Here is a 14,962-nt window from a genome sequence, read left to right as displayed (position 1 = left end):
ACTTTTCAGTTTTAGTCTCCCATACCCTCCCGAGCCCCGTCCTAGACTAATTTTCTCTCCTTTTTTTTGTCTTTTTCTTTTACATCTCTTTAGGAAATCAACAACAGCTAGAGGTGAAAGTACTGAAAGTTCTGTTACAGCACTGACAATAGCATCAACAAACCCCCTTGTTTACCACCCTCCCAACCCTTTAGCTGCTCCAACAATATGTACACAAATAAACTACATTGTACAAAAAAGAAAAGAAAAGAAAGTTACATTGTTACATCATAATCACCTACAGCGAGTGCAAGCAGCTCGCTGCTGTCAAAACCCCACATTCTACGCAATACTAGTACAAAGAGGAGGGTGCAAAATGTCCTGGGAGGTTTTATTTACAGAGTTATGTACAGTATGTCTCTTTCACAAACAACAAGGAAAATTTACACAGCGGAGACCAACTTCAACTCAAAACATACCACAAGTGTCAGAAAAATAAAAAGATAATAAATATGTTATTTCTCACCATTTAAAGAGTAGTTCTCCATGCTTTTTTATTAGCCATTTTCCATTCTAAAATGAGAAAAACAAAGCAACAGATACGGTTTTAGGTTTAAAGGAAAGGCTTGAAATTGTGATTCTATACAATATAAGGAAATCTGGTATTATAAGCAAAAGGTAACCTAAAATAAAGAAAGTGAGTGAATTTGAGGAGAGAAGAGGTAATTTGTTGCTGACTGAGGTGGGATCAGGTTAGCATCTATCACCATGGACAAGTGCTCAACTGTGCATCTGAGGACTGCCTCTCCAATTCGTCTTAAATGTTGACACCGGGGAACCGATTCTGGACGCCATTAGTCTATTGCTCTGTACAGCAGCATGCAGCAGTCTGGAGGAGAGTTCACCTGTCAGTTGTCACCATTTCAAGCCTTTAAGGTGAACAGATATGGCCGATCGTGGAAGTAGGAATGAAGGCAGGGCTTAAACTGCTACAAACCGGTGACGCATGAAACAAAATAAAAATAAAAAACGCTTGTGATGTCTTGTAAACAATAGTGAGAGGCTGTCTGTCAGGGGATCGATTGTTAGGGGGTTTACATTCTGCTCCATCAGAAATATGATTGACACACTAGTAACTAGATACTTTAAAAAACAAAACAGAAGAAGTTAAGAAAAATGTTAAAAAAAGATGACATAGCCAAAACAAACAAACAAAAAGACACAGACACTCAACATACAAGGAGTCTGTGGATGATACAACTTCCCCCCCAAAGACAAGTGAGGCGTAAAAAAAAAGATTTTTTTATGTAACCAGGATGTGTGACTCAGTACTACACATTTAGCACAGTAATAGCAACAACCATCACACACACAAGCGACTAAACATACACAACTATGCTGAACGTGACAGTGTGTCAATAACTTAAGTTTCAGGTCATATTGCCTTCAGGACACATAAGCAGCTCTCAAACACTGACAGACAGAAAGCCTATGCATTGGGTTTGGGAAAGCTTTTCAGAACCACTAAAAACAGAAATCCAATACACAAAACCAACATGTCAATGGGACTTTTAACAAGAAAATCAGCAGTCTAATCATTATTCTTTCCCCCTTGATTGTTTGAGTTATTTTCTATTCACTTTTTTTTTGGTTTAGTTGTACCTGTCCTTTTGGGCCTGACATTCTAACGGGAAACATGAAAAACGATGAAGCAGGCTGACATCTAAAATCCCTGACTAAGTGAGCCCCTCGTTAGAGGAAACTTAAAATCTAAACGGTAAGACGATGTTGGAGCTAAATGTTTGACATTAAAGGTTTCACTGAATAGTGGGTTGAGTCAGGTATTATCCAGGACTCCTATAAGGAAACGTTACCTGCTTATAAAACCAAGAAATATGTTTAAAACAACGACGTATTCAAGCGTAAGGCCTAGGGGCTCATGCTAACCCTAAAAAGAGAAAAATTAAAATGGTCTTCTGAAACACTGGTGCCATCAAGTGAGAATATGGAGAACAGGGAGGCTGGCTGCTTTCAAAACATTGGACAAGGGGAAGACAGACACACACAGACTGGTTCAGCTCTTCGGTTTCTGGGGACGAGACGGCAAGAGTTTAACGTTTGACACCTTTTGTGGAGGTTAAAAATCAATTCCAACGTCTTCAAATAGAAAGCAAAAGTTATGAGAAAAACATTCAACATTTATGAAGGTTTTACTTGTGAATGACATCTTTTTCACCCCACACATATATATATATATATATATATACATACATGTGTATATATATACACATATCTGACTTTGCCCCACAATGAGTACATTTTGTTTTACTGAAAAAGGCATTTTCTTGGTTCAAAAATTTTGATATAATTAAATAGTAAAGCAATTAATACTTATGATCTGTTTACCTTTTAAATAAATCCTTACTATCTATTTCTGCTACATCATAGGGGCAATATGGTGGTCGGCCTGTTGGAGGCGCGTTTCATCCAAAGGTCACCTGTCAGCTATTTGTGTTGACTCAGGTACAGGTGAGTCGACTGAATCTAGAGGTGTGATCATTTACCTGTGGGTTTTTTCAGATACTGACAGAATAGTGTAGACGTTTTGGCCTGTTGGATATGAAGAGGGAAAAGTGCTGCCTGAAAGTGAACTATACATAAAAAGATATTTTTATTTCTTTTGTTTTTTTTTCCTTTACACTTAACTGAGTGATAATACAGTACAGAGGTTATTTACAACTGTGCAGTTATGTGTGGCAAAATAAATTATCTAGAAGGCAGCAAGAATACATTGGTTAACGAATATAAAAACTGTACATAATTTACGCAATACAACTTTTTTTTCTCTTTTCTTTGACTTTTTTTTCCATTAAACTAATATTGGCTCTGTAGTGTTTCAAGTCACTTCCGCAAAAACAATGAAATGCCCAAGTAAAGAAATAGACAAAAACAATATTTCCGTCCTCCTTTCGAACCACAATTTCTCCATAGTTTTCTTTGAATATCAACATTCATTATTTTTGTTTTGTTCTGTCATGTTTTTGCAGTCCGTGGCGGTCTGATGCGTTCGAGTTAGGGCGAGCAGAGCCACTGAGAAACACTCCGGTCTGTCTTCAGGGATCCGTGCTCGTCCTCTCACATTTAAACAGGTCGAGAGGTTGCTGAGTCAGTCTTTTCCTCCCAGAGCATGGGCCCTGACGTGCGCACGCGTCCTAACCCCTCTGCTGTTGCGGGCTTTGCTGCACTGCTGTTTTAGTTGGCCTGCTGCAGGAAGAGCAGAAAAGGGCATCCACTTGGGTAAACCGTCTTATACCCCTAGAACCAGCAGCGCGTGCTTCTAGCTTCATGGAGCCTTTGAAGATCCACATGGTGCATCGCAGCTCCTTTCCCTTCTTCTGGGTCTGCGCTGGACCGTCTCTGACTCCTGGCCCAACAAGAGAATCTGCATCAGCAGAGGAGGCTTCTCCTCCTTAAGACTCCTTCTCAACAGGCACCACGCATTTGGGAGAGCTCGTCTCTGATGCATCCTCCCAGTGGCGGTGGATATTGATGCAGGGGCAAAAAAAAATAAATTAATCTCTGTCCCCTCATCTCACCATACCTGAACGTTGAGGATTTGTGACCTGACTTCAGAGCCTCAAAGCAAAAAAACATGTCTGCTTTTCACACTCTGGACAAACACATTTGTAAAAACTTTGAGGATGAAAGTGCAAGTTGTCTTTTCTTTTCCTCCAGTAAAAACGTTCCTTCTTCACGGAAGGGAATCAAAAGCAAGTTTTTCATCTTTGCTTCTTTTCCAGAGAATGCAATTTTTTTTCCCGGTGAAAAGTCCTCTTTTTCAACTTGCTAGCCCTTTCCATTCGTTCTGTTTAACGAAGTCTCTTTGAGAAGAAGTGACTCAGGTGGAGTTTCATCTCTATGTGTGAGCAATGAGCACTGGTGTGTCATGCAGGCAGAAGAACAAAGTCATCGTTGACATCAACCATTGGCACATAGAAGGACGGCACTTCGTTGACACAGAGAGACTTGTGCCCTGCTGGGTCTAGCTCCTGGACCTTCAGCTGCCACTCCATCCTTTGTACTGCGTTGAGGGCTGCCGCCTCGTGCTGCTGTCGCATCAACAAACACGTCTGAAGAAGCACAGGCAATGTGTTAATTATTCCAATTTACACAAAGGTTTAAGTAACTCAACATTTGAGTGTAAAAATACAAATCTAAGCTACTAACCTTCATACGGTCGTACTTATCGTCTACGTCCTGGATCCAGGAAATGAACTGACGTGCATTGAAGCGATCTCTTACAGATTTATTCTCATCCCCCTGAAAACAGACAAATTGAAATGTTAATAACACAAATATTTAAATTCAATTTAGCTGCTACCTTAAGCTTGGAATTTTCACTTGTCTTCTACCTGACTCTCTGATGGCATGTTGTATACTTCAGAATCCAACAGCATGGTGCAGGCACTGAATGGCACAGCCTGATTGGCTATTGTTCTGGCTGCTCTGCAATGGACCCTTAAAACCTCCTGCTCACATGAAACAATAAGTTTCTCCTATAAACAGTAAAACAAAACAGATGGAAACAAAAGGATTAGTTACGAACCTGCTGAGGATGATTTGCTGGATTTTGTCATTAGTGCATTTTAGCTCTAAAGTGGGAAAGAAGAGCTCCTGTCTTACAACTGTGTTCTAAAATGTCTGAGCAGCTCTGAATAGGAACTATTTAGAAAGGACAAACCACACGTATAAAAGTCCCCAAAAAATGTGTTACCCGCTCTATGCTGTGCTGCAACCTGAGCTTTCCTCTTACAGCCTCCTGTTGTCTGAAGAGCTCCTTCAAAGGCTCCGACAGCGATGGAGGTGGAGCAATCTGATGAGCAAAAGACAAAATACGACATAAAAAAAGGGGATAAAAAGCCCTTTTCATCCATCAGCAGTCATGTTTAAATGGAAAATAACACATTTTCTTAACACAAATCATCTGGTACTTCCCATTAAATATGATCTCTGTTTGAAGATGGATCCAGAGATCAAACAGATCTGATTTCTTAAAATAATAGAAATGTGAAACAAAATATTTTTTACCCGATTGATTTGACAAATTTATTCACATCATGCATCAGAAAAAGAAAGTAATTATGACTAAAAACTAAGTGTAGGAACCAATCTGACCCTGGAAGACATTTCATACGAAGGGTGAGGGTTAAAAGCACTAATTTATTTTGTACCTGGTGCCTCTTACTTTTTCAAGGTATTGGTCCAAGGACACAAATATGTGGTGGTACTTAGACTTAGAAGAACAAATTCAAAAAAAGTGCGTAAAAAAAGATGGAATAGATTGGTGATGCCATAGAGAAGTTTCTTGGAACTTCAGGACTAATTCCAAACACTTAGATCTGGTGAAAGGTTCTAGAAGTGTGAATAAGGCTTAGTTAAGTCCTTCCAACTTACCACAGGAATGTGTAGCTTGCTGAGGGGCTTGCCATCCAGCAGGTAAGAGCCGGTGTAAGTTACATACTCAGCATAACACTGTGGAGCCTGAGGGGTGATGTAGCACAGAATCTTCCTCTTCTCCTCAATCTTCTTCCTTATTTGCAGGTACTCAAAATAAGGGTTAAACCGGTCACTGTGGTAAGGTTCAATGTCATCCAGTTTGATGGCATTGACAACAACAGCTAACGTCTGTTGAATCATTTCCCTGGTCTGCTGCATGGCTGTATTCACTAACTGGACTTGAACTTGCTGTCCAGCAGATCGTGGGAATTTCCTCTTCCGCGGGTGCTGCGTGTGTGGTTCCTCTTCTTCCACTGGAAGTGGGCGACCTTTTGTCTTAGTGAGAACGACTGATGGAGACGTCACTGACGGAGGTACGGACACTGGCGGGATGGAATTTGATGCAGCAGAGCAAATTGTCAGACTGGAGTTGTTCTTGAGAGATGACAGTGAAGAGATAGAGGTGGGTGTTGGAGTTGTGGCAGGGACTGTATTAATGGTCACTACTGGACTGGTTGTCAGAGGAAGGGCAGCAGCAGGCAAAGCTGTCATGTTGGAGGTAGGAAGGGCAGCAGCAGCAGGGGGATTGTTCTTGGCGCGATTTCGGGTCATTCTTTGGGGAATTTCCTCCACCTTCTTGGGAACATCCAACACAGTGGTTGGAGTAACTGATGATAGTTTGGGCGTGGACTCCTGGGTGTCTTCTGTCTCCAGTGTGGAGACTGTGACTGCCACAGAGAGCTGACCAAGAGGACTGCATGGCATTGACTCTGTGACAGTCTCTGGCAGGTCCACCTGTCTTGTATTATTAGGCTTTACAGCAGACGCAGGATCATGCGACATGTGCAACAATTCAGGAAGTGGCTGCATGTGATATAATGGATCAGGATCTGATTTTACAGATGAATACACCATGCTGGCATCTGACTCCTCATCCTCTCCATATGCCTGCTGTTGTTCTAAAATACCGCTTTGTTGTTGGTTAAGAGGCAAAGAGTTGCTGATGGGAACACTTTGAGGCTCAAGGTCCAAGTCTTGATGGAAGGTGGTATGTGGGGATGGTACGACCAAGTCTTGTCCAGCAGGGTCCTCTAAACTGAGTTCTCCTGTGGGACACAGCGTTTTACCTATGCTTGGTAATTCCATTTCCATTATGTCTGAGTCCTCTCTGTCAGTAATAGTGTGTCTAATGTGGGTCTGAATCTTGCTTTGATCAGATATTTGAGGCTCTCGGGACTCCACCTCTTCTGATTTGTCTGGTAAAGGTAAGTCAGGCAAAGAGAACGGACCCAAGTCATCTAGTTCATCTGTATCAGCAGAAAATGGATCTGCCCAGGGCACCACAGGCTCAGGGCCCACGGGTGGAGTGATGTGACCATCAGGAGTAGCATTGAAAGTATGTGTGTTCGATGTGATCTCTGGTTCAACACAAGGGGACTCCGTTTCCATCTGGTGCACATCTTCAATAATAGGCTTGTTGCAGTCTTGGAAAAAAGACTCCAGCCTATGACAAGATGATGACGTGTTTAAATAGTTGGGCTCCCCATCCATGGTTGTGTCTGGCCTCTCTAGTGAGGGTATATCCTCCACAGCCTCCTTATGCTCATCATAGTCCTCTGGCTCGTCCTTGTGCCACCGGTTCCAGTTAGCATAAGAGGCAGTGACGATGGGGGGATCAGATAACGGCTGCATCTCATTGTCAGAGTTAGAGTAAGGACTGGTTATTTTGGACACAGCAGTTTCAATCTCCACATGCGAAGATTTAAGGTCTGCAGCGTTCCAACCCATGCTGTGATCAAAACAATTCTCACCAGAGGTAGGGACAGAATGTGAAGGGGACAGGTGATGGATCTCTAGGTCAGGTGACTCTGCACGCCAAGCTTTCCTTAGACTGTCCTCGACTTGAGGGGAAAATGTACAAGGATCTCTCATTTGTTCCTGCTCTTCCGTGATACAGTCGTCTCCGTCTGTTCTCTCTTCCAAATTGCCTTGGTCCTCACCTTCTTCCTCCTCATCCCCTCCTTCCTGCACATGTCCTGTAACAGTAGGGAGATCTGAGAGGACCAGATTCGGCTCACTGTGGTGGGGCTCAGAAATTTCGTCAATATCTAGCGGTGGCAAAGCAGCGGGAGCTGGGGTTGGGGGTGCAGCTATGTCAAAGCACGGTTCATGGGGATCCGGCCTGTGAACAGGTGTTGAAGGTTTGGGCAAAAAATGACCGTAAACACTTTCAGGCAAGTGCCCAGTGATGTCTGGAACAGCAAGCGATGTTGCTGCCTCTTCGGGTGCAGGATGGACCGGCTCTTGGCGTGGAGACAACATTCTTATTGGGGAGAAATAAGATGACAAGCACCCCATCTGAGCAACAGGTCCTGATTTGTTCTCCAGTGCTTGAGCGGAAGACGGAGGATCAAATTCAGCCGTTGAATCACCCTGCTGTCGAAGAAACTTCTCAGGCTCAGTTTTGAACTCATCTTCCAAAGGTCTGTGGATATCAGATGACGCAGAGCGGCTAATGAGTGGCAGCTGGAGGTTCTTTGCAGGTGTTGGACAGGTGTCCTCCTGAAAACTCTGGGAATTAGAATACCTGCTGGAATAAAAAAAAAAAGAATTGTTATCAAAAATAGACAGTGAAATTAAGAGACTGAAATAAACAGAGAGACTGTAGAATGTAAGTAGCTTACCTGTTAAAGTAAGTTGGGGAGCAGGCATTTCCGGACAAAGTCATGGCTGAGGAGTTCTGGCAATCTTCAATCAAAATATCAGTGTAATCTTCTGGACTACAAGAGGGAGTGCGAGGAGTCTGCATTACTTCTTCAAAACTGGGGCAAGAGATGACAGACGTTGGTGTGGGGACGCCAGTGGGCCTATTTTGATCTGGTCTAGGAGACGCAGGAAGGTTTTCCTTCATTTGGTGACCTGCCAACCAATCCTTTGGGTTCTGATTATCAGCAGGTTGATACTTCCTTCCTGGAGATATCATTTGAGCCGGGAGATTAACGTCTTTGTGCTTCTTCTCTTTAAGACCAGACTCGAGGCAGTTTGACTTTTTTGTTGACAGATCACTGCGATTCTTCCGTGTGTCCTCTGTGGACTTTGTCTTGTCTTTGAGCTTAGGGTCCCCTGACTTAGGTCTCAGCTTCTCCATCTGCTTGAATCTTTCTTTTTGTTTCTTGAGGCGTGCTCCAATTTCCTGATCTTTCAAACTCAACATCTGACCAAAACTTGTCATTTGATAGTCATCATCATCCACCAACAGTTTTTCCCGACGGTTATCCTTTCGAACGGTGTCTTTGGACTGAGTTAGCTTTTCATTTTCATCCTTGCCCTTAAATTTGCCATGATCGACTCTGTTGTCTTTGTCCACATTGTCTCGATTTCTGTCTTTCTTTAATTCAAATTTCGGACTTTGTTCTTTTGACCTTTCTTTTAGGACGGTAACCTGGGGGCTGTCCTTCAACCCCGACTTCACATCCTCTTTGGAGTGTTTAAATGATCCAAAGCCATCCATGTATTTATTCTTCTCTTCCTTTAGTTTCTCTTTATGCTTTTCTTTCTTCTTTTTGTCTTTTGTCCTGTCACTGATGACACCAGTAGATTTCTCTTTATCCTTTTTTGACATTTCTTTTTCAAACTCCAAAGTTTTGTCAAAGTCGTCGTCATCTCCCTTGCCTCCGAATGGGAAGGTGTAAGGGTCTGCCTCTAGAGGCATAGGCTCTTTCTCAAAAGGTAAACTCTCTCTGCGACCATAGGTTTCTCTTATCTCGCCGTTTTTGTCCCGCTTGTCGCCTTTGTCCTTTTTCACTTTTTCCTTCTCTTTTTCATGGCTTTTCTTGGATGAGGAGGATGAGGAATGTCTGTGCCGCTCTCTGTCTCGGAACTTGTCTTGTGGTGTAGTAATGGACAGGGAGTCTCTCCTGTCCTCTGGGATGTCAGACAGGCCGACAGAGTTGTAATAACCAGTAAGCACTGGCTCGTGACCTCTATCTGTGAAACTATCAGATGAGATTTCACTGTTCTTATCATTAGAGTCATCCTTGTAGTCATTCATAGCTTCCTCCTCCAGCTTTTCTAAAAGAGACTTCTCATTCTCACTGCTTTTTGAGGGTTTCCTTTCCTTACAGTGGTCTTGTTTGTCTTTGTACTTGTTCTTTGACTTTTCCTCACTTGTGTCCCTCTTTTCCAACAGTTTTTGCTTATTTTTCTTGTCTTGATTTAAGTCTATGGACATCCTATCTTTCCTCTCCTTATATTTTGAGTCCACCAAGTCCTTCTTGTCTTTATTGTGTTTCTCTAGGGAGCCTTTCCTCTCTTTACCTGTGTCAAAGGTGGTCTTGTCTTTCTTCTTTTCCTTGTGTTCTTTGTCTTTTGCTTTTTCAGTGCTGTGTTTGGCCTCTATGGATGATTTTCTAACTTTTTCTAGAGGAAAGTGATCCAGCTCATCCTGATCAGGCGTAGAATCTTTTCTAGTAGACTCTGACCCAAGTAGAACACCACTGTTGTAGCTGTCACCATCATCGTCATCATCACTTTCGTCTGTGAATATGTCGGCTATCTTGTACCAAGTTTTCTCACGGATTTTTTCTGTTTTTCTCTCGTCCTTCTTTAAATCTTGAAAATCCTTCTCTCTGTCAGCATGTTTATCTTGAGACGCCCTTTCTTTTTTGTCCTTTGTTTGTTCTGAAGACATCTTTCGGTCTTTGTCTTTACCGTGTGAGTCCTTGTGTTTGTCTTTAATGCCTTCTTTCTTGTCTTTTCCACCTCGCTCTGCGTCTTTCTCCTTGGCAATTTTCTCGGTGGAGCCTCGCTCACTCTTGTCTTTCTCCTGATCAGCTCCCCTGTCTTTCGTTTTGTCTTTGTGTTTGTCGGCTTTAGTTTTTTCCTTTTTCTCCACCCCTTCATTTTTCTTTTCTTTCTCCTTGCCAGAAGGGTTTCTTTCTCTGGTATCACAAGATTTTCCAACACTGTCCATGTCTTTAAAAAATGTGTCATTGCCATATTCATCTCTCACTAATTCCTGTTTGGTTTTTTGGTCTTTTCTGTCCTTTACAAACTCATACGAGTCTTTTCGATCACGACTGTTGTCCAGCGAATCTTTATCTTTTTTGTCTTTTATTGTGTCCACAGACTCCTTTCTCTTCTTCTCTTTGTCAACTGAGTGGCTGGAATTGAATTTTTGCTTTTCTGACCAGTCCTTTTTCTTTTCATTTGTCTTTTCTGAAGGGTCCTTCTCTTTCTTCTTGAATGAAGGCTCTTTTTCAGATTTTTTGTCACTGTGATCCGACTTCTTCTCCTTGACTTTATTTTCTTTTCTCCTCGTCTCCTCTTTAACGGTCTCAACAATTAGCTTGACAGTGTTGTTGGATTTGTATTCCTTGACTTCTTTAATCTCCTTGACAGGAGTATCCCAGCTGTCCTCTCCATAGAGAGAAGAATCGGAGGACATATCAGAGCCCCATCGGTCATGATGGTCATCAGATGCGCTGAGCTTTGTGTCCTCAAGGCTCATGAACCGGTTAACATCATAGCCTTCGTGTTCAGACTCTTCTTTCAGTGCCTTTTCTTTCTTGCACTTCTCCTTATCGTCTTTGCTGTTTTTCTCCTTTTCCACCTTTAGATGTTTTTCCTCTTTAAGCTCACTCTTTCTGTCTGTCTTTGAGGACTTTTCCTTGGACTTCTTCTTTTTTTCTTCTTTGTGAGCCTTCTGCTTTTCATCCTTAGGTTTCTCCTTTTCTTTGAAGTTTTTCTCCTTGTCACATTTGACAGGCTTCTCCCTCTCCTCTTTATTTGCCTTGTCTTTGGTGGAGTCTTTTACTTTCTTGTTTTTATCCTCTTTTGCCGGTCTGTGAAGATCTTTTCCAGATGACCAATCCTTCTCCTCAGACTTGCTTTTAGCAAGCCTGTCCTCCTTTTTTGCATGTTCTTTGTCGTGTTTGGATGCTTTCACTTTGCTCTCAGATGGTGACTCCAACTCAACAATTAAAGACTTCTGCCTGGAATCATCAAAATCAAAAGAGTAGCTCTTGACAAACTTCTCATTCATGTCTTGATTGAGCACTAAGCTGGGAGCTCTGTCCTTTTCTTTATTTTTATGCTTGTGTTTCACTTTATGCTTCTTCAGCACTTTTCCATCAACATCAGCTTTGGAGATGGCACTCTCCACAGCAGAGTTTTTATACAGGTCAGAATTTTTCTTGTCCACAGTGTTAGTGTGCAGATTGTTGGTTTTCTTTTTGTTATCGTGCCCTTTTCTCTTGATCTGCTTGATTGATTCCACACTGGAATCAGAAGAGGAGTAGTCCGATTCGCTGGATAGCCTTGTTCTGACTGAATCTGAAAGAGAACTAACATCCGACCACGTAGGAGACGACACGGTCTTCCAGCCATCTGTCCTCCACTGCTTCGGATGCTGTTCTGCTAGGGATGGCGTTTGTTTTTGAGAGTTCAAGTTTCCGTGGGAAGAGGAGGAGGATGATGCATTTAAACTAGTAGATTCTTTCAGGTTCATTGCAGAGGGATCCTTTATACTGTTTAAGCCCTTATCGTCCTCACTTTCCATGTCACCACAATCTGAGTCAGACGTACAGAATTTGTCGTTGACTTTACCAAACCGTACTTCTTTACTGGCATTGTTTTTACTCTCCTTCTTTCGCTTCTTTTTCACTTTATTTTTGTCTTTCTGTTGTTTTGAGCTCATGCTGGCAGAATCCCGAGTCTTGGTATTTGTTTGCTGGGCTTGTTGCCGCGGCGTAGGCGCTGGTGTGAAACACAACGTTCTATCATCTTCGTCTGAACTGTTACTGTCAGAGATGATCCGCCTAACAGTTTTCTTTGGTGTGAGCGAGTTGCTTTTGGAATACGTTTTAACCTCCATCTTGGGTATGGAGATGAAGCTGTTGGTCTTAGTAACCGATTCTTTTCTGAAGTCTTTTTTCAAAATGTGTTTATCATCTTCAGGAGGGACACGTTCCTCCTCATCATCCTCATCAAATTCGTATTCATCTTTGACGGGTGTGACAGCAGATTTGGGAGCGTCTGCAGTTTTTCCTTTTAACTTCAGACCCTTCTCAAACTCAGAGTCTGTGTTATTGCCATCAACAGAGCTTGAAGGGGCAAACGAGGGGGCATCTTCCTCCTCTGAAGATTCTATAAAACAGAAATATAAGCAGAATTATTCAACAGTTTTAGAGCCATATAAGTAATGTAATTTGGTATCAGAGGAGATTAAATGACAAACCTGTTGAACTCTCCTCACTGGAGGTGTAAGTGCCTTTCCCCAGCAACAAATTCAGCATAGTTGGAGAGTTGGCAACCTTTAGTGGGGTTTCACCTCTCCTGTTGCTTTGTCGTGGGTCCCCTCCATAACGTAAAAGTAGCTTAACCACCTGAAATGGATCAAATATTTATTAATAAGGTAAATTCACATATAATATGCACAAATTGCTTTTTCCTGTCAGGAAAACCTATAAAACTCCTCCGTCAACAACTAAAGGTTGTGTTGAAAGACCCACTCCAATGAAAATCAAGTTCTGGTAGTATTTTTGTCGTGATGCATGAAAGAATTTAAGATTAAAACTGCGTTTATAGGTATTTCTTCACTCAAATAGTGATAGATCAAAAGCAGATAAAATCTCACAGTTGGAAAAAGCTCTCAGTTGTGAAAATAAGCAGGCCAAAGTCTTCTTGCTCTGCTTCATACTGATTTATCCACAGGTAGACAACTAGATCCATGTACGTCTTCGTTTTCCTCATCTGAGTCCTAAAGCAATTTTGAGCTAAATTTTCTAAATATCATTCATCTAAATATCTTCCTAAATATCATCCATCATCAGAAAAATGCCACACGAACATGTTAAAAACTCCAAAAACACAGTTTTCTTCGTAGTGGGGCTTTTCATTTTTGTAATCTGTTATCACTATGAAGAGATTTTTAATGAGAGATGTTCCTTGTAAGGTTTTTGGGTAACACTTTATATTAAGATTCCTTAACAAGCTCTGTTAACACATTAACAAGCATTATAAATGAATTTATAGGGTGTTAGTAAGACATTTATCAGTACAATAAGTCTAATAAGGTTTATTAAATTATTTAGTTAACACATTTACAAGCATTATTATTAGGATGTTTTCAAGATGCTAATGATGCATTTACTGATATTATAGGTGCCTAACAAATGTGTCAGTGTTAATAAGCTTAATAAGATTTATTAACAACCTTTGTTAACAAATTAAGAAGTATTATTATTGTTTGGGGTTCTAGTAAGATATTTATTAGCATTATAGACGCCTGACACAAGCCGAAGTGTTCATAAGCTTAATAAGTTTTATTAACTAACTTAACAAATTAATAGGCTTTATTAATATGTCAGATGCAGGTAAGATATTTATTAGCATTATAGATGTCTTGCAAATACCTGAAAGTGTTAATAAGATTTATTAACATCTAAAGTCAGACCATTGTCTTCTAAATCCATATTACTAAACTGCTTATAAGCTTTACAAATGTATTAATTAACTCTGTTAATAGTTTATTAATTGTTTTGCAGCACCTCATCTAAAGTGTGGACGTTTTTTAGCACAAACAACCATAAAGCATAAAGATTGTAAAAAGAACTTTATGACATTAAAACAGACTAAACATACACAAATCGTTCTGTAAAAGATATATAATAATTTAATTCAGACAAATAAATTTTTAAAAAAAACATATATACTGGTGTTGGATGACTCTAGCATCATAGCTATAAGGATAAAGTATTAGCATCTATCCTGAGTGAAACATTCATTGCAAATCCCATCACCAGGAGACAATTCTCTGCATTCAATGCCAACTGCATTAAACCACTGTTGCCTTGCTTCAAAGTCTACTAGAAAGTTGCACAAGCCAGTCATTTTTGAAGAACGAAGACAATAAACCTACAGCAGCCATGCTAAAGCTAACACGCTAACCTGCCCATCTATGAATCAAAGATGGGCAGGTTAACTAATGTCACCATTGGCTAATGAATCTGTCAATCAAACTCATCAGCAAAGCAGGCGTGCTCGATTTCCGCCAATTGAATGGCCTCTTAGACTTTGCTTTCACACAGGTGACGAAAAAAGCCCCGCCCATCTTTGATTCTGTACCGGTCGGTCGTTAGCGTCAATGAGTTATATCATATATATGATATAACTCATTGGTTAGCGTGTTAGCTTTAGCATGGCTGCTGTAGGTTTATTGTCTTCGTTCTTCAAAAATGACTGGCTTGTGCAACTTTCTAGTAGACTTTGAAGCAAGGCAACAGTGGTTTAATGCAGTTGGCATTGAATGCAGAGAATTGTCTCCTGGTGATGGGATTTGCAATGAATGTTTCACTCAGGATAGATGCTAATACTTTATCCTTATAGCTATGATGCTAGAGTCATCCAACACCAGTATATATGTTTTTTTTAAAAATTTATTTGTCTGAATTAAATTATTATATATCTTTTACAGAACGATTTGTGT

At 41.0% G+C, this 14,962-nt stretch overlaps 1 protein-coding gene across 4 annotated transcripts in view; it reads right to left on the bottom strand.

The window, feature by feature from the left end:
- Positions 1-2,626: 2,626 nt before the first annotated feature.
- The window catches only part of ankrd11 (ankyrin repeat domain 11), a 103,327-nt gene continuing 90,991 nt past the window's right edge, over positions 2,627-14,962 (bottom strand). For 3 of the 4 annotated variants that reach the window (XM_023953418.2, XM_011490002.4, XM_078944398.1), the window contains 7 exons: positions 12,713-12,860; positions 8,160-12,621; positions 5,434-8,065; positions 4,754-4,852; positions 4,392-4,535; positions 4,207-4,299; positions 2,627-4,109 (listed from right to left, as the gene is read on the bottom strand). In XM_023953418.2, the coding sequence (XP_023809186.1) occupies positions 3,924-4,109; positions 4,207-4,299; positions 4,392-4,535; positions 4,754-4,852; positions 5,434-8,065; positions 8,160-12,621; positions 12,713-12,860 (7,764 nt within the window). In that variant the 3' untranslated portion in view covers positions 2,627-3,923. The remainder of the gene's footprint in view (positions 4,110-4,206; positions 4,300-4,391; positions 4,536-4,753; positions 4,853-5,433; positions 8,066-8,159; positions 12,622-12,712; positions 12,861-14,962) is intronic. The other variant, XM_011490010.4, reaches the window with a different exon arrangement.

This window comes from Oryzias latipes, chromosome 3, assembly GCF_053564925.1.
Source record: "Oryzias latipes strain Hd-rR chromosome 3, Olatipes_Hd-rR_3.1".
Taxonomy (NCBI): Eukaryota; Metazoa; Chordata; class Actinopteri; order Beloniformes; family Adrianichthyidae; genus Oryzias; species Oryzias latipes.
Note: the sequence above shows the minus strand (reverse complement) of the source record. Positions and strands in the feature narration are given on the sequence as shown.